The following is an 18,583-nucleotide window of genomic DNA, read 5'->3' as shown; positions in this document are numbered from 1 at the left end:
TCTTCTTCTTCTTCTTCTTCTTCTTCTTCTTCTTCTTCTTCTTCTTCCTCTTCCTCTTCCTCTTCCTCTTCCTCTTCCTCAAGGTTACATGGGCAGTTATTTCTGGGTTTGGTGCTGAGTATCTGAGCCTGGATTTGATCCCCAAGTCATCCTGACACTGGAGCTGGTGCTCTTATTCACTGAGCCACCTGGCCACCCCTTGTCCTTTCTTCTTTTGAGGTCTTCATAATCTGTTCCCTTTTATTATTTTCATTATCTACCAAGCCCCAGCTCATTCTGTTTACTTTTTCAGTAACTTTAGTAACTAGTTCCTGGTCTTCCTCTCTATCTCATTTCTTCCTCTTGTTCTTGAATATTCTGATATTCATTTCACAATACATCTGACTACATAGTTCTTCAGCCTCTTCAACCCTTAGATACTTCCTTTTCTACCAAACTTCAATTGTATGTTAGTATGCTTAGGCCTCACTACCTCTTGAATTTGCATTATTTTTAAAATATTTGATATTTTATGATCTAGCTATGTCTTCTCACCCCTGTGTCTTTTCTTTTATATTAGACTTTACTCATTGTAGATTAGGTTCTCCCCCTTGATTTATCCCTTTCATTCCATGCTATATTGCCTTTACTTTTTCATACCTAGTTTGGACTCAATGGTTTGATACTTTAATGCTTCTTTTTTCAGCTGTGCCTCCGTAGAGTTCCTTTTTTCCATTCACTTTCTGTCATTTTCATCCTGGATGTCTTAATTCCTATATAACTCTTAATATAGTTCATTCCTGCTTCAAGACTACTGGTTATTGGTGAGAAAACTCATAAGCAGTAATGTTATTTCATACTTGAAAATTTATGTTAAGAGATGACTAGACGTTCATTGCTATTCAGTAATCCTGCCTTGATTGATTCCTTACTGTCCACAGTGACCATCACAAGTTTTTTCTCACCACCCTCTGTGCCCCACACTTACAGCAGATGACCTGCCTGTCCAGTTGACTCTGAATACTTAAGTCATGCAGAGAATTCCCTTACCTGCTCTTGTTCATCCCTCATAACTTAACAGCATTACCCTTGCCCCCTTCCTCCACTCTGGTCTCAAAAGATTTAGTAATTCTTCTCTTTGTGTTGTGTAGTGGTAATGGGAATTTGAAGACCTTCCCTGCCCTTAATAGGCCAAATGTAATCACATGGAGCACATGGTGGGAGAAACTTGCTGAAAGGGTAGAATAGGTAGGGTAGAGCAGAAAGGAGCGGAGGAGAGCCCAAGCAAAGCTGAGAGCAGCCAGAACAAAGGCAGAACAGCTACCATGAGTGAGAGAGGGGTATTTTTGCTTAACGGAGCATGTTTTGTGTTGAAGGCCTGGTGGAGAGAAGGCTTGGGGATGTTGGTGCTCTCTGCATTGGTTATGTGTACCAACTTCTTGGTTGCTATGATGGATTTGACTTTCTGGTGTTGGGATTCAGCTTCCTGGTGTTTGAATAAATGTTTTGGTTCTGTGTCCCACGTGGAGAGTCTGTTACATATTGTGATGCAGACCTGCACCAGCATATTCATAGCTGTTGTGGGTGCTGTGAATATTGCATTGGTGTTATATGTTGACCCTTTTATTTTCTCCCACTTCTAGGACCTTCCTTGCATAGTTAGTTCTTCTTTCCTACTTTTTTAATCTCCCTCCACTGCCTCTTTCCAATCCAAAAAAATTTTTCCATGACATATTAGATAAATCTTCAAAGTACCAGCCTGTCCCTTTTCTCTCTACTATTAAACTTTAAAAGTTGCATTACTTGGAACCACTTTTTTCAGTAGCCTCTTTCTCTTCTCATCCCTTTGTAATCCACCTTTTTGTAGTCTTCTAGTGAAATTGCTCTCTCTGGGAGCTTATTTGTAATCTTAATCATCAGCTCTAGTTGCCTTCCCCCCCCAATCCGCAACCTCTTTAATTTCCCTGAAACTTTTAATTGACTGCCTTTTACTGATTATCACCCTACTCTTACCTTAAGAATACCACAATCTTCCAGTTCTCTTACTTCTCTAGCCATTCTTTGTCTGGTTTCTCATCCTACTCTAAATCCCTTAATGTGGTTCTTTCCCAGAGTCTGCCCTTACCATTCTTTTCTTTATCTTCTTTACCTGTCTTCTCCATCTGTCATCCTATCCACTCCTGTGCATATCACGCCTGTATAGTTGTTGATCAGGTCTTTATTTCCAGTCTTGGCCTCCGTTCTGAGCTTCATTCAGACTTGTGTATCCAGCTGTCTCTTAGACATCACCTAATTGTTTCGCTGTCACTTCACACTCAATGTGCTTAAAACCAAATTTGTCATTTTCCACTGTAAACTTACTTGTTCTTCCTCCTGACTTCATTATTGATAGCTATGACACTACCCTTCACCCTGATCTCCTGTGTTCTTTGGGGTCTTTTTCTTATCCTTCATCCCTTCAGCTCTTGTGCATTCTCCCTTCACAACATCTTTCACTTCATTTGCCTCGTCTCTATGTACATCAGTACCACTCTAGTACAGGTCCCCATTGCCTCACTGGATTTGTTTCAGTAGCTTCCACCTCTGTGTACACTCCCTCTGTCCTTCATAATGCTGTCGGATGAATTTTTCTGCTTTAGGCCTGTTCATGTCACTCTTCTGATAAAACTTAGTCATTCATTGGTTCTCTGTAGCTTCTGATATAAAGTTCATGCTTTTTTACCAGACATTGAAAGCCCTCTACAATATGACATGACCCTACTTGTCTAACTTTATTAACCTCCATGTACTCTGTATTCAGTGCTAAGATGACATTATTTATTCTCCTCTGATTCTGCTCTGCCTTTGTTTGAACTATTCTCAATTCCTTTCCCGTTATCAGCTGTTAAATTCCTACCTATTTCAAATGTTGTTCCTCTAAATTACCTTTCCTGATTTTCCCTCTCTTCATCTAAATCAATAAATCTTCCTTAATTAGACCTGACAAAATTTTGCATAGGACTCTCTAATGAGTATAATACAGAAGTGTTTTTAGTTATTTTTGTATCTTATCCCTCTGACCTAGACCATTGGTTTCTGGAGGTCAGTAGCTAACTGTCTTGGCCAATTTTTTTGTATTTTCTGGTGCTTAATGAAATATTCTGCACATAGTAAATGCTTAATAAATTGTATTTGTAGGGGATATTGCCCCACATTACTCAAACTATACCTTAAATGCTATTGATTTAAATCTAATAAATATTTTTGAGCCACTCATACATAATACACTATTAGATACTAAAGTTACAAAAAACAAAATGAGACACAGCTCCTCCCATCAGGGAACTTGTAATCTAACAGGGAGGGGGGATAAGAATTGTCACATATTACTGAATAAAGACAGAATATGTTCAATGTAAGAAAGAGCTCCAAAGTACTATGAGAAATTTAAGGAGCTCTCATACAGTGTTGAAAGGAAACTGAAGTGGAGAAGATGAAATAGATGTGGGACATAAGCAAAACCTTTATGTAGTTTATCAAACACTGACAAACTGGAGCTCATATATTATATGGTAAACAGATGATGAGGCATCTTGGAACCATGACTTTTGGGAAACAGTCAAATAAACTCATGTTATTTATACTAGAAAAGAGAAGACCCAGGGAGAGGAAGGGGAACAAGATGATAGCAGTATTGTAGAAAAAATTAAATTTATTTTATGTGGCTTCACAAATTATATCTCAGAGCAACTCTTAAAAAGTGTAACTTGGTTTTGCCACTATTTATTTGACCTTGGGCAATTTACATTGGCCATTACTGGCACTCAGTTTGCTCTTCGGTAAAACAGTGGTATCAGAATAAATCTAAGGTTCCATCTAGCACTAAAGTTCTTTGAATCTATTATGGAAAGTAAAGTTTTGTCTTGCTATAAAGGGAGCAGGGGAGAGAATAAGCATGTATATAATGCTTACTGTGTGCCAGGCATGGTCTTAAGTGCCCCCCCCCTTTTTATAAACAAATAATAACTCATCCTCACAATAGCCCTGGAAGGTAGGTGCTATTATATCCATTGTAGGGTTGAGGAAACTGAGACAAACACATTAAATGACTTGCCTCGGGTGACACAGCTAGGTATCTGAGGCTAGATTTGAATTTAGGACTTCTTGACTTCAGGAATAGTAAGTACCCTATCCATTGCAACACCAGCTTCCCCCAGAAAAGAATTTATTATTCATGAATAGAATGGACTCTCTCGTGAAGTATTCATTGTTAGAAACTCTTTCTTTTTATGTCAGTCTGAATTCTGTGTCCCTATAACTTCCACCTCTAGTGAAAAACCGACATCCATTAGTATCCTCACATTTTCAAACAGAGACTAAATAATTACCTTGCGAGGTATTTTAGGAGGGTAGAAATGGTAGGAGGGTAAGGTATGGGATGGAAAATTGGACTGTGTGACCTTCCAATTCTATATCTCTTCAACAAATATTTATTAAGTGCTTGCTGTATGTACAGCCCTCTTCACTGTGGTTCATCCTTCTCCCTCACTTCCCACATCCAGTTAGTTTCTAAGTTTTGTCAATGCTATCCACATAACATTTATCAGTATATCCCATTTTAACACTTACTCCTACCCTGGTCTAGGCTGCTATTACCAATCACCTAGACTGATATTCTCTCTTCTCTTCCAATTCATCTTTTCTATTACTTCTGCAATAGTACTTTAATTTGCAAAGCACTTTTATAAATATTAACTCATGTTATCCCCACATTAATCCTTGAAGGTAGGTATTATCCCCATTTTACAGATAAGGAAACTTAGACAAATAGGAGTCATGTGACTTGAACGTTTGAACTTGAATCTAGCCATTGAGGATGGATTTGAATTGAGATCTTACTGACTCCAGGTCCGGCATTCTATCCACTTTGCTGCCTCCCCTTAATAAAATTTGAGACCATATTGCCCCTAAAGCCCTAGCACATGCTGTGCATTTTGTAGACACAAATGTATGAATATGTTAAGTACATGTATATTCTTTCACAAACATGAATGGTTGATGTGAAAGTGAAAAACATTAGTCTCTACCCTCAAGGAGCTTATAGTCCAATAGAATAAGACATAAATATAAATAACTGTAAAAAAAATTTTGAATGTCATAATTATGTAGGAGTCATCCAACAGAAAGGAATGAGAAAGTCAAAAGGGATCATTTTTCTCTGAGGGTATCAGGAATGGCAATATGGAGGAAGTGGCTCATGAAGTAAGTGTGCAGACAGGAGGAAAGTTTGGGCTCTCAAATCAGTCAAATCCCTTTTAGTTACTTCCTCTGTGACGTTGGGCAACTCCATTGACTTCCTTTGTCTGTTTGTTCATCTGTAAAAGAAGGTTTCCAACTCTAGACCCATGATCTTGTGATTCATTTCCAGAGGTGGAGGTAGGAAAAGACAGAACAGAGTCTACAAACAGCTGCTCTGTCAGTTTGATTGGGAAGCAGCCTGCATGGAGGGGAGAGTGTTGTGAAGAGACCCAGGGAAAGATGGGGAGACTGATAAGTGCCATACTGCTTGGCTGTACAAAGTCAAACCAGGCAAATGTGGGCTTGTTCAAACTGGAAACTGCCCACAATTAAGAGCTGTCAGAGCACGTGAATCTGCCCCTAGTGGGTGACCCTTTTTGTTGGGCAACATGCTAATCAGTCTTCTTAGAAGCTGAAAATGTTGTTACTTGGCCATACCAATATATAGGTTTTAAAAAAAGGATATAATACCCACTGAATCCAGTAAAGGATAAACAGCACATTATTTCCTCATACGATTAGCCTTTCTAGCTGCTGCCTCTGAACACTAACTTTTATTCTCAAGGTTTCATTGTTTTTAGAAATTCATATTGTAGGTTGTGAACATTAGATGTAAAGTAGGGATGTTCTTCCATTGGAATCATCTCACCTCATCAAAGAAGTTTCAGCAGCTCTGGAATGGTTCATGAAGACCTTAAACCACCTTGATTTTTTTTTCTAAATAAAAGCCGGTGTGTGATACATTGAAATTACTAAAACATTTGATAAGTTCCCAGACTTGAAGTTGGCACTGGATGCTGTGTGTTTCCCTAGGATTTTGTCTCCATAATCAACTAAGCATTTACAGTGGGAATGATTGGACTTTTACAGTCTCGTCTGTCCTTCCCACCCCAGAAACACACATAGGACTTTCAGTTTCTTTTAAATTAAACCAGTTTCATATTTTCAGTAAAAATGCATCAGAATTTTACTTAGGACTTGTCATTTCCTTATAATCCTTTTTCTGTACAGTAAAGTGAGAGGATTGGACTCAATGCCTTCTAAAGGCCCTTCCAGCTCCAAGTCTATGATAAGCTTAAGCAATTCTCTGGGTAATCAGACTCTCAAAAGCCACTCTTGGTATTTCCTAAATAGCTTCAAGAAACATACTTCCCAAAATCTTCCACCACCCCATAAATCCAGCTCTCTGTCTACTGCTCCACCTAGCTGTCTCTGTCATCTCTACAGCTAGGTATTCCCAGATCTATGTCTAGCCTTCATCTGTCTCCTCAATTCCAGTCCCTGTCATCAGCTGCCTATTGAATATTCACTAGGTGTTCCACAAGTGCCTTAGACCCACACATCTGAAACTCATGTTTGCCCCATTGCTCTTCTCATTTTGCCTTAATCTCTCTCTCAAGGATACTACTGTACTTTCAGCCACGAGGTTTGCAACCTCCAGGCTTATCAGTGGATAAATCTTGTGGATTCTCTCTCCACAGCATCTCTCAAAAATATTTCCTTCTCTCCACCATCTAGCCACGTTCTTTGTTTAGGCCTTCATCACCTCTTGTCTCAGTTGCTGTAATAGCTCCCAGTTAGTCTCCTTGCCTCAAGTATCTTCCACACAGATGCGATGTGTGTGATGTGACCATGTTACTTGCCTGCTCAGTAAACCCTGGTGACTTCTCCTTAGTTCTGGGATCAAGTAGAAACTCTTCTGTTTGCCATTTAGAGCCTTTTACAAATTAGGCCCAATCTTCTTTCCCACCTGTCTTATATATCACACCTCTTCATATGTTCTTCAGTCCTTCCTCACACACAGTCCCCCATCTCCATTCTTTGCACAGGCCTCCCCTCATGCCTGGAGTGATGCACTTCTTCCCTCATCATTTCTGCCTCTTAGAATCCTTAGTTTCTACATTAGGCCCTACATCATTTCCCCTCAACTCCTAGTACCTTCCTAAAAATAGTACTTTGTATTTATTTTGTCTATACTAAGAGATCTCTCCTCCAACTAACGTAAGCTTCTTGAAAGAAGAGAGTTGTTCATTTTTTGTCTTTTCTATCCCTAGTACCTGGCCCTAAGTAGACTCTTTGTAAATACCTTTGATAGATTTGTAATGTTCTATTCAGCCAAATGCTGGCATGTGTCTCCTGATGTTTCTCATTTTAACTCAGTTTACTCCAAAGTATTAAATACCTTCTTGTGTCAAATTTTCTGGGTACAAAGAAAAAGTTCCTATCCTTTAAGAGCTTACAGGTTAGTAGGGAAATGAATTAAAATTGCACTAAGTACAAAGCATACTATCCCAACAGAATGATAGAAGAACGTCTGAAGATGGACAGAGAAAGAGGATGGGAAGGTGTCTCTTTCATGGAGGAACAGGGAGTCTAGTCCATTTTGGGGGATACAGTATGAGATATAGGGGAAAGCTGAATAAAATATGTGAAGGGGGGATCTAGAATAAGATGGGAAATATAAATTTAAGACATTTAATAGAGAGGCCTTGAATGCCAGAATAAAGTTTTAAAGTTTATTCAGTGTGATATAAGGAACTATTGAAAATTTTGAATGAAGGAATCACATGTAATCAGAAGATTATACAGATACTGTTAGGAGAGTGCTGAAAGACAGAGAACCTAGTTAAGAGGTTATAACAGTAGTTGAAGCCAAGAGATAAAAGCCTTAAATAAAATAGTGACAAAATAAGTTACAGACCTGAGATACCTGAGCAGAGAATTAATGCATCTTGGCAGCTGATTGAATAGGAGAGAGAAAGAAAGTCAAGCCAAGAGCAGAGTTTTAGGTTTCAATCCTTGCTGGTTAGGAGTTTTGGTGATGACGATAGAAACAAAGGTAGCAGGAGAGAAAGGTTTTGGGGAAAAGATAATTTGTACATAGTAGGAGTTTAATAAAAGATAGCTTGTTTGAATGGATGTCGCTAAGGTTGTGGTGGGATGTCCAGGTAAAGATATAAATCTCACATTACTGCTTCCTTCATTTCATTGAATTATTAGTGGCCTGCACTTTAATAAATTATTATTAAGAAGGAAAGATGAAAATTGACTCATAAAACTCCTTGTTTTAAATGCTCATATTTTTATTATAACTTTTTTTTTTCCATTTCTGTTGCAGATTGAGGTTCTTATCTAATATATGTGTATTCATGTTAACAGGTACTTTGGAAGTTCGGCTTATGGGCTGCCAAGATATACTAGAGAATGTTCCTGGACGTTCAAAAGCAACATCAGTTACACTTCCTGGCTGGAGCCCAAGTGAAACAAGATCCTCCTTCATGAGCAGAACAAGCAAAAGTAAAAGTGGCAGTAGTCGAAACCTGCTGAAAACAGACGACTTGTCCAGTTCAGTAACTGATTTTCTTAATTTCCTAAAAAGTAAAAAGGCATGAACAAGGGACTTAACTGAGAGAATAGAGAGAAGTAGCAGATTCAAATGCTCTGCAGGAAAAAAATTTAAAAGTATCGAAGTAACTTTTATGCTGATTATAAAACAATCTGTTAAAATCTGCCTGTTCAGGATCTGGCAGCTAGGTCTCAAAAGTTAATTTCCTGCTCTGTTACCCTCCTACTAATATCAGAAGAAGGACAACACATAACAGAGTTTAGGATTTCCTGGTTGGAGCAGTTGGCAGAAATGACTGCTGCTGCACGGGAGGGAGGAAAGAGGAGGGAAGAAGGAATCAGTGAAGTTACAGAACAGCACAATTCAGCACAAATTTTAATTTAAAATTGACTTTATGTGTGTGACATGTTTTAGTAAAAGATTTTACAAAGCTACTTCAGAGGTAAGACCCAAAAAGTATGGTATGCTCATAAGACAATATATTCAGCACCTTTTCCAGGCTTTTCCTGGTGTCCCTTTGTCTCTTCATGCCTGATCAACCATCATTTTTACCTAGCTTGTATAAGACTTCTATGAATTACTCAGTTTAAAATAAGTGCGTGTGTGTGTGTGTGTGTGTATGCATAATAAGCCATTTTCCCTTGAAAAATGGAATGCATGACAGGAATGGTGTCAAGATGGTGATTGTAATCTTATAGTATTGAACTAAAAATATAAAACTGCTCTCTTAGTAAAATATGTTAGGTGGATGGAGGACATTTAAAGGTAGTTGTTAAATTTTGCTTTCATTAGAAAAATAATAGAAGTATAGGTAGCAATTGGAGCAAGGAATAAGATGTCAAAGGGATGAGACTGAAGAGAACATAAATTGGAAAATATCCAATTTTTTTTTTTTTAAAGCAATTGGGGTTAAGTAACTTGCTCAAGGTTACACGGCTAGGTGTTTCTGGGTGGGTATCTGAGCCCAGATTCGATCCCAGATCTCCCAACTCTGGGCCGGTGCTCTTACTCACTGCTCCACCTGGCCGCCCCTAAATATCCAATGTTTTAGAGTGAAGAAAGGCTGGAATATGGGAGACGAAGGTTTCCAAGAATATTCTTGGACTCAGACTGAGGCTTTGGCAATGGGGATTCAGTAGAATAAGCAGATTCAATTGATATTTTCAGTGGAAAAGGAAAGACCATGAAAGGGAAGGGATTAAATAACTAAATCAAAACTGAGTTTTTCTCTTGGAAAATAAATACTAAGTTTGTCTTTAGAGCTGTGATTATTAACATTTTTTGTATGTCAAGGATGCCTTTGGCAGTCTGGTAAAACCTATGGACCCCTTCTCAGAATGATATTTTAAGATGCATAAAATAAAATACATAGGACTATTAAGAAAATCAATTATATTGAAATGCAGTTACCAGTTTAAAAAAAAAAACAAATTCACAGACCTCAATTTAAGAACACCTGCTTTAATGCATCAAACTTTGTGCCGAATTGAATTTGTAAGCTATTGTGAATTTGTGAATGTGACTCTTGAAAAACCTATAACCTATAAGCTGTTCTTAATTTAGAATCAAAAAATGGGATCATTAGAGCCTGGGTAACAGTAGGGGAGGCCACTAGATGAACCTGTTATGTTGGAAGGATAGGCAGGAGCAAGCACTGTGAGCTACCAAAGGCAGGGAGGCAAAGAAACTCCCTAAGGGCGTATTAAAGCACAACTTTAAACATTTGAACTTAAGGAAAACTAGAGCTTTCCCAGCACAGTCAAGAACATTTAGTGGAGAGTTGTTTGTGGTAAAATTTGGGCGGGGGGAGGTGGCAGGGGGGAGTCTCTAGGCTATGTGACAGTTTCTCACACTAATAGCTGCAGATATAAACCAAAAGTGACACATTTAAGAAACCCCTCCTGGCACATGTCATTTTACGTTACATGAAAACATTTGTGGTTAGTGGATACAAAGTACAAATTTATATTTTTGTGTCTTGGTGCATTCTCCACTACTTTTCCTGAACTGAAGCATCTCTTTCTTTAGTGATTTGCTTCTTTTACCACTTTCTCTTTCTTTTAGCTGATGTTCTCATAATGTCTCAATGTTAGCAAAGCACTTTACGTTCTTATTCCTTCCTCACCACAGCTCCATGAGGTAGGTGCAAGATTAGCCTTGTTTTATGGGTGAGGAAGTTGACTAAAAGAGGTTATTCGACATGCCCAGTGTCACAGCTGGTGAATATCAGAGGTGAGGGTCAAACCCAGCTTTCCCCCATGTAGAATGTGAGCTCCTCGAGAGCAGGAACCATTTTTTGTTTGTTTCCAGCACATAGCATAATAACTGACACATAGTGGGTACCTAATGACTGCAGATTGATTTGTCTCTGTGTCCACAACTTTTCCTGAACTTTCTTGTTTTGTAATTGTTGTCATTCATCAATATTTGTAGTCATGCCCTCTTTTTTCTGTATACAGAGAATAGAGAGCAGGGGTAGAGACACACACATATCTGAAAATCCAAATGCCCCAGACTAAGCTCAGTGGCATTCTTCTAAAATCCACTTATGTTGCAGACTTAAACTGTTTCTTATATTGGCATTATTATTTTTTGTCAACTATGCTAAATATCTCTGGGGTCTCCTTTGTATGTTGTATTTGTAGGCTCTCAATAAATGTTACATTCATGCTATTCCTACCTCTTACCTCCCATATTCTGTCAGTCATTAAGTCCTGTCATTTCTACTTCTTCAGTCCCCCCTTCTCTCTGTTATCATCACCACCATTCTATTTCAGGGATCAGTTTCTTCCTGTGTGAACTCTTATAATAAGTAGACTTCTTGCTTCTAGTGTTATTCTCTCTACACACACACATCTCCGTCTCTCCATTCACCCCACAAATAATTGCCAGATTAATTTTCCCCTCAGAAACCAAAACTGTGATTATATTATCTTGTTTCTAAAAAAAATTCTGTTCCAACCAGACTGGAATAATTTCTTTTCACAAACATGGGGCATGCTTTCCCACTTCAGTACCTTTTGTCTCTTCAGTACCTTCTCCCTTAAATGGCTTCTCCCAAAAACCAGTTGCACAATTCCTGCTTTATCATGGTCCAGTTCAAATGCCATAACTTTTTGGAAGCCTGCCATCACCACTACCAGTTTCCCTCCTCTAAATCTCTATAATACTTTCTGTATCTCTTCATTGCTCTTTTTTAGTATATTTTATATTGTAATTAGTTCTCTATATTTATTTTTTTCTTAAGCAATCAGGATTAAGTAAATTGCTCAAGGTGACACAGCCAGTTATTTCTGGGTGTGGTGCTGAGTATCTGAGCCCGGATTTGATCCAGGTCATCCCGACACTGGAGCCGGTGCTCTTCCTCGCTGTGCTACCTGGCCGCCCCAGTTCTCTACACTTATAATAATTAAAATTACTATAGGGCTTTAAGGTCTTTAAAGTTAATTATTCACATTAATCCAGTGACTTGGGGAGTACAAGTATTACCCCCATTTTTAAAAGCTGGAAATTTAAGATTCAAAGGGGTACAGTGCCTTCCTCATGGCTACACAGTTATTATATGTTCTTACATTTCCCTCACTAATCTCCATGAAGGCAAAGACACTATTCTTATGTCTGCATAGTTCCATGCACATAGTATCTACCATTCAGTTCTTATGGAAGCCTAAATATCCATTTTGCAGCTTTCACTCATTGCCCCTGGTTCTGTCCTTGGGGCCCCAGCAGAACCAAAGGATCCTTCCTTTAAATACTTGAAGGATAAAATTGTGTCCTCAGGTAGTCTTCTCTTCTCCAAGCAAAACATCTCAGATTCCTTTAACTGGTCCTCACTTAACCTCTTCTCAAGGCCTTTCACCATCCTAGATGTTCTCTGGCTTATTAGGATCCTTCTTCAGTCCTTAATCCTGGAAAGGAACCTAGCTTTCCAGATGACATAGGGCTGGGTGGCATCCAGTGGCACTGTCACCTCCCATTTCCTAAAAGCCTTGTCTCTGAATTAGATTATCACTTAATATCTCTGACTCAGCTTGAATTCTCAGTCCACCAGAAGCCCCAAGACTGAGAGGCAGCATGGCCTAGTAAGAACAGCACCAGCTGGATCTCAGGGGTGTGGATAAAGTCCTGCCTCAGACATAGAGGATCTTCGTGATCCGGGGCCAGTCTCTGAATCTTCCTGGGCCCTAGTGACCGGGAGATCACTTCCCACTCTAGGTCTGTGATCTTATGACTTTTTTCACAATCATTGCTATCTGATCATGCCTCCCTCACAGTGTACTTTTGAAGTTAATCATTTTCTGCCTGAGTATAGTCTAAATATAAATGTAGGCATCTGTCCCTTAGATTCAGCCTAATGCCACAGTCTGTGTAGATCCTTTTGGATCCTGACTCTGTCATGCCATGTGCTCATTGTCCTTCCAGGCTCTGCATTGTCTTCAGATTTCATGAACTTACCATCTACGCCTCTGTTTAGGTTATTGAAACTAATTAGCACAGGGCCAAGCATGGATTCCTGGAGTGTTCTGCTAGAGGCTTTCTACCACATGAACATAGAGCCAATAATAACCACACTTTGAAGCCAGCCATCCAGTGAGTTCAGAGTCAGTGTGGTTGTATTCTTTTCTAATCCATAGCTCCATCTTTATAAAAGTATTAGAAGGAACTTTGCCAAAAGCTTTACTGAAATCTAGGTAAACTATATCTACAACATTCTCCTTATCTATTGAGAAAGAATGGATATGAGTTTAGTCTGGCATGTTCTATACTTGGCTATGCTGGCTCTTTATAATCATCACTTTCCTTTCTATGTGTTCACCAGTCATTGCTTTAATGATCTGCTCTAGAATTTTCCCAGGAATTAAAAGTCAAATTTACTAATCTATAATTTGCAGGTTCTGTTCTCATCCCTTTTTTTCCCCCCAAATTTGGGACAGCATTTGCCTTTCTCCAGTCCAGGGGGACTTGTCCTATTTTATTTTTCAAATAACACTGAAATTACAATGATAACAATCACCCAAGATCTGGGTTTGACTCTTGGCTATATTCTTCCTGCCCATTTGAACTCAGGAAAGTTCACCTCTCTGTATGGTGTTTTGATCTGAAAAATGAAATAGAGGGACTAGGGTCTCTGAATCCCTTCCAGTTCTAAATATTGTGATCCAACAGTACAGTTCACCAAATAGTCCAGTACCTGCTATATTGAAAACACTACTAGATCCTAAAGATGAAAAGATGAAAAACAGTATAGCCTGTTATGCTTGAAGTAAACAGATTGGTGAAACATATATGCAAATAATTATTATAAAAATTTTAAATTCAGTACATAAAAGTTTAATATGATGAGGACAAACTTGAGGAAGGAAAGATTAATTCTCACTGGATATCTGAGATGGCATCGCAGAGGAGGTGGGGCTATCTAAACTAGACCTGGAGGCACAAGAAGAATTCCTGAAGGGGAACATGTTTTCATATTTATTATTTGGAATGAGTGAATGTTTTAAATGTTTTTTTTTAATCTTTTAAGATTTGAAGTTCCAAATACTAAAGCCTTGCTTGTGAAAATAACATTTTCAAAGAGCTCTAATAGTTTTATGTCTACAGAATAGTGCTGCTTTACTGCTGGAGTTAATCATTACATCTTTTTAAACTGAGTTTTTGAAATTTACTTACAGATGACATCTGTGCAGTTTTGAAGCTGGACAATACCGTGGTTGGTCAAACTAGCTGGAAACCCATTTCTAATCAGTCTTGGGACCAGAAGTTTACACTGGAACTAGATAGGGTAAGATGATAGGATTTTTACTGTAACATCTATTAACTATATCTTTATGTTCTTCTTATATATAGGGTCTATTCCTAAGTCTTATACTTATTTAAACTTTGAGAATTTTGGTTTTCATTCTACCCCCTGAAAGTTCATATCTGGTAAATTAGGTCCACGTCTACCTTTAGCATCATCTAATTGGTTAACATTTTGCAGTAATGTAATTTGTAAATCGAGTGATTGCCAAGTTGTATCAAATAGTTAAATTAGTAATCTTCTGTCCACTTACAAAGATGAAGCTACCCACCCTCTATAGGATGTATACTTTGAGTTTGAAGTTTATCTACCACACTTTATCATATGGTCCCCCATTCTACTTAGTGGTATTCATATATAAGAGGGGCAGGCTATGGCCATGAAATAAAAACAAAACTAACTGACCTACCCAGTAATCTCCCTCATGGCTTTGATCACAATAGAATTATTTCGATTAAATTACTCCAACAAAATCTTTCTTTCTCTGTCTCTTTGATACTCAAGGTTAAGAGTTTTGTATAAAATTTCTTAGGTGAAGTTGCATATTGCCTTATTGTTTAGTCATTTTCAGGATACTATTTGGTCATATTTCATTTTGGTTTAAAGATCACAACATCTTGCAAACACAATAGCCAGTCTCCCTGACTAAAGGAAGTTGGTGGTGTTTTTTTTTCCACTGATATAAACTGTAAGCTACCCATTAAAGTATATTTAAAAAAATATGCATTTTCTTCTCTCTTGCTTAATCTGTCATATTCCTTACATCTCCCTTTTTCCCCTCCTTCCCCATACACATAAGACTCAGAGGTATTGAGATTTTTAAACTTTGAAGTGTATACCATTGCTGTCAGTGGAGGTTTCTCCAAGCAGAACCATTTTGCCCCTACCAGGAGAGATGAAATTAAATCTAAAAGTAGCTAGCTTCTTGCTACTGGTTGATGTAGAAGATGAGAACTAATAGTCAACACTAGGTGTGCTAGAACAGTTAAGATTTACCCATCTCTGGGTACATTCGCGTGTACCTGGACTGAGAATGTAGATCTGTTTGTACTCCACAGTGGGCATTCATACTTGAGCTTAGGGATTCACTAACTGCCTGTTATCTGAACCTTATCTGAAGTCTGACCTCTGAACCACAGATGTTTAAGCCCTAAACCTATCATTTGGAAGCCGTTTGCCAATGGCCACTTTACTGCTTTTCTGTCATAATAGAGCCAGCCTTGCTTAAAGTATTTTCTCTAAGCCTGAGGGATTTCTGGCAGACAAAAGAGATGTTAGGAGAGAAATAGATTCCAATTAACTTTGCCACTTAGCTTTGATTACTCTGTAATTCTAACTGAGTCACCAATATTTAGTAAATAGGGATGAGAATCCCAAAGATTAATGAAGCTCTGAAAAATGGAACTAAGACCCAATTGCTCAACTAATTCTGTTCTGTAATTACACTCTCTCCACCCCTTCCCTACCCTACAACCCATGAAAACATTGGAAGAAAGTTACTTAAGTAAATGTAGCCCTGCTTTTTCAGTGAATATAATCCTACTTCACAACCCTGAGTTTGTAAAGGCTGCGCCAGCAGATAACAAGCTCTGGCAGGTTCTCCAAGTCGGGAAATCTGTTGAGAAAGAATAATCTCAGCAACACACTGTGACAGCTTTCCAAGGATCAGCCTTGGATAGAAAGATAGAAACAGTGGACTGGCCACTTGGTGATGAATTCTTTGACTGTGGCAACCCATGTGAGAAAGAAAAATATAAAATGACCTTCAGTTCTATGCACCCCTCTACTGCTTTTCATTAAGTTGCAGGAAAAAGGATGAACAGAGCTTATTAAAAATCATATTATTTTTAAACAGTTTTACCAGGTTGATTGTTGGCACTCTTAATGTGAGTTCCTTGTCCAATGGACATAATACTGGAGCAATCAACAAGCATTAATGTTGATATTTTGCCGTACACTTAAACTAGAAAACAAAAGGAAGTTGCTACTAAATTGAAGCATAGTTTACAGGCTAATCTTGTACAGGCAGAGAAGGTCAAGAAGAAACATCATTTCATGAAGCATTAGACCATCTCAGAGTGCTCATGATGGTTGTTGTAAAAAGACCACCATATAAATAATGCAGCTCATGTGCCAGCATCTGCTGCAGAGGATGACAAAGCAGAGAAATGCAACAAAGAACTTGATAAGATTCTCCAAAGCCAATCGCACGTTGTTGGTAAATGTGGCCTTAGGAGTAAGGAGTGAGAGAGGACAGAGATCTATAGGTAAAGCATACATGCTTTACACCTCCACGTCATGAACACTTTTTTTTTAAAGCAATTGGGGTTAAGTAACTTGCTCAAGGTTACACGGCCAGTTATTTTTGGGTGTGGTGCTAAGTATCTGAGCCTGGATTTGATCCCCAGGTCATCCCGACACTGGAGCCGGTGCTCTTACTCGCTGAGCCACCTGGCCACCCCTTCATGAACACTTTCTTAAAGAAAAAAGAAAAAACGCTCGATATGGGGAGTACCAAACACCAGCACAAAAAAGCTGGGTCTGATCCCGTTCCAGGACAGAGGATGGTTTGCTGCTGGCATGAGAGTCCTTACTGAGCTGGCCCTTTATGTGTGCTCGGACCACATGTGGTTAACGTGTCAAATCCGAGATCAGAATGTAATATAAAGCTAGAAATAAGGATAAAGGATGGAAAAAAGGTAATGTAACTGACTGTAGTCTGATATATTTAAACAAGTTATTGCTACTGAAACATGGGAAATCATGGACAAAAGAAACATTGACATGATATACAACTTTGTATGGAAATCCAGCCAAGAAGATCAGGCTGCAGCCAGTGCTCCAGCCACACCTAAGGAGCTGATTCAGTAACGATTCTCTCAGTTGTCAGGAGGGTCAAATGAGATAATGTTTGCAAAGTACTTAGCATAGTCCCTGGCACATATTAAGTGCCATATTACTGCTACTGTTGATATTATTCTAAGAGAAGACTATTATTCCCTCCTCCCTTGACCCAAACCCCTCCCCCCCAAAAAAAGTTACCAAGACACTTGTAATACTAATGATGCATGTGTTGTTTTCCATCTGTTTAGAATTTTTATAAGAACAGTCCATGTTAGAAGGAAACAGGTTATCTTTAGCAAGTAATAATCCACCCCACATTTTTTTATGTTTTTCAACAATTTACTGAAAAAATGTAGAGAATATAAAAACTCATTGTTGGGGCGGCCAGGTAGCACAGTGAGTAAGAGCACCGGCTCCAGTGTTGAGAAGACCTGGAGATCGAATCCTGGGCTCAGACACTTAGCACCCACCCAGAAACACCTGGCCGTGTAACCTTGAGCAAGTTACTTAACTGCTTAGGGGAGGCCAGGTGGCTCAGCGAGTAAGAGCATCGGCTCCAGTGTCGGGATGACCTGGATCAAATCTGGGCTCAGATACTCAGCACCACACCCAGAAATAACTGGCCGTGTAACCTTGAGCAAGTTACTTAACCCCAATTGCTTAAAAAAAAAAAAAAACTCATTGTTTATTGATTATTTTTTTTTATTTTTTTGCTATTTTAGAGGGGGGAAGGCAGGGCAGTTGGGGTTAAGTGACTTGCCCAAGGTCACACAGCTAGTAAATGTTAAGTGTCTGAGGTTGGATTTGAACTCAGGTCCTCCTGACTCCTGGTGCTCTATTCACTGTGCCACCTAGCCACCCCATTGTTTATTGATTATAAAGAAGCACTTGATTTGGTAAAGTGAAACATGACCTTAAATGTTCTTTTTCAACAAAGTATTTCCCACAGATATGTCACATGCATATTCAAAATTCTCTGAAACCTAAAAACATCATCCTTGTTCAACCCTCTACTCCTCAATATCAGATATGGCATAAAACATTGATATAGCGCACAGACCAGATAGAATGGGAATTTCCTAGAGATAGCGAGGTGCTCTAGAAGAGCTCTTCTTAAACTATGTGTGGCAGCCCCATATGTGGTCACAAAAAATTTGGCAGCAATAAAAAGTTTCTGAACATGCGATGACCAAAAATTAATTGAAAACTAAATGTGTGATGAATCTAAGGTGTTTCTGACAGCATTTGCCCATGTTTTGTGGCACAACTTCACTGCAGCTTTGGTTCTGAACACAACATGCTCACTTTGCACTGTGCATGCTGTCACACCCACACAG

At 38.8% G+C, this 18,583-nt stretch overlaps 1 protein-coding gene and 1 pseudogene across 2 annotated transcripts in view; one reads left to right on the top strand and one right to left on the bottom strand.

Annotated features, from left to right (window-relative positions):
* LOC138166269 (kinetochore protein Spc24-like) overlaps window positions 1–2,141 on the bottom strand; it is a 7,549-nt pseudogene extending 5,408 nt beyond the window's left edge.
* PKN2 (protein kinase N2) overlaps window positions 1–18,583 on the top strand; it is a 193,651-nt gene that overhangs the window by 118,925 nt on the left and 56,143 nt on the right. For both annotated transcript variants that reach the window (XM_069094550.1, XM_069094549.1), the window contains 2 exons: window positions 8,416–8,601; window positions 14,275–14,384. In XM_069094550.1, coding sequence (XP_068950651.1) covers window positions 8,416–8,601; window positions 14,275–14,384 — 296 coding nt within the window. The remainder of the gene's footprint in view (window positions 1–8,415; window positions 8,602–14,274; window positions 14,385–18,583) is intronic.

Source organism: Petaurus breviceps, unplaced genomic scaffold, assembly GCF_028583685.1.
Source record: "Petaurus breviceps papuanus isolate PSGF00001 unplaced genomic scaffold, PetGlider_PUasm1.0 220, whole genome shotgun sequence".
Lineage (NCBI taxonomy): Eukaryota > Metazoa > Chordata > Mammalia > Diprotodontia > Petauridae > Petaurus > Petaurus breviceps.
Note: the sequence above shows the minus strand (reverse complement) of the source record. Positions and strands in the feature narration are given on the sequence as shown.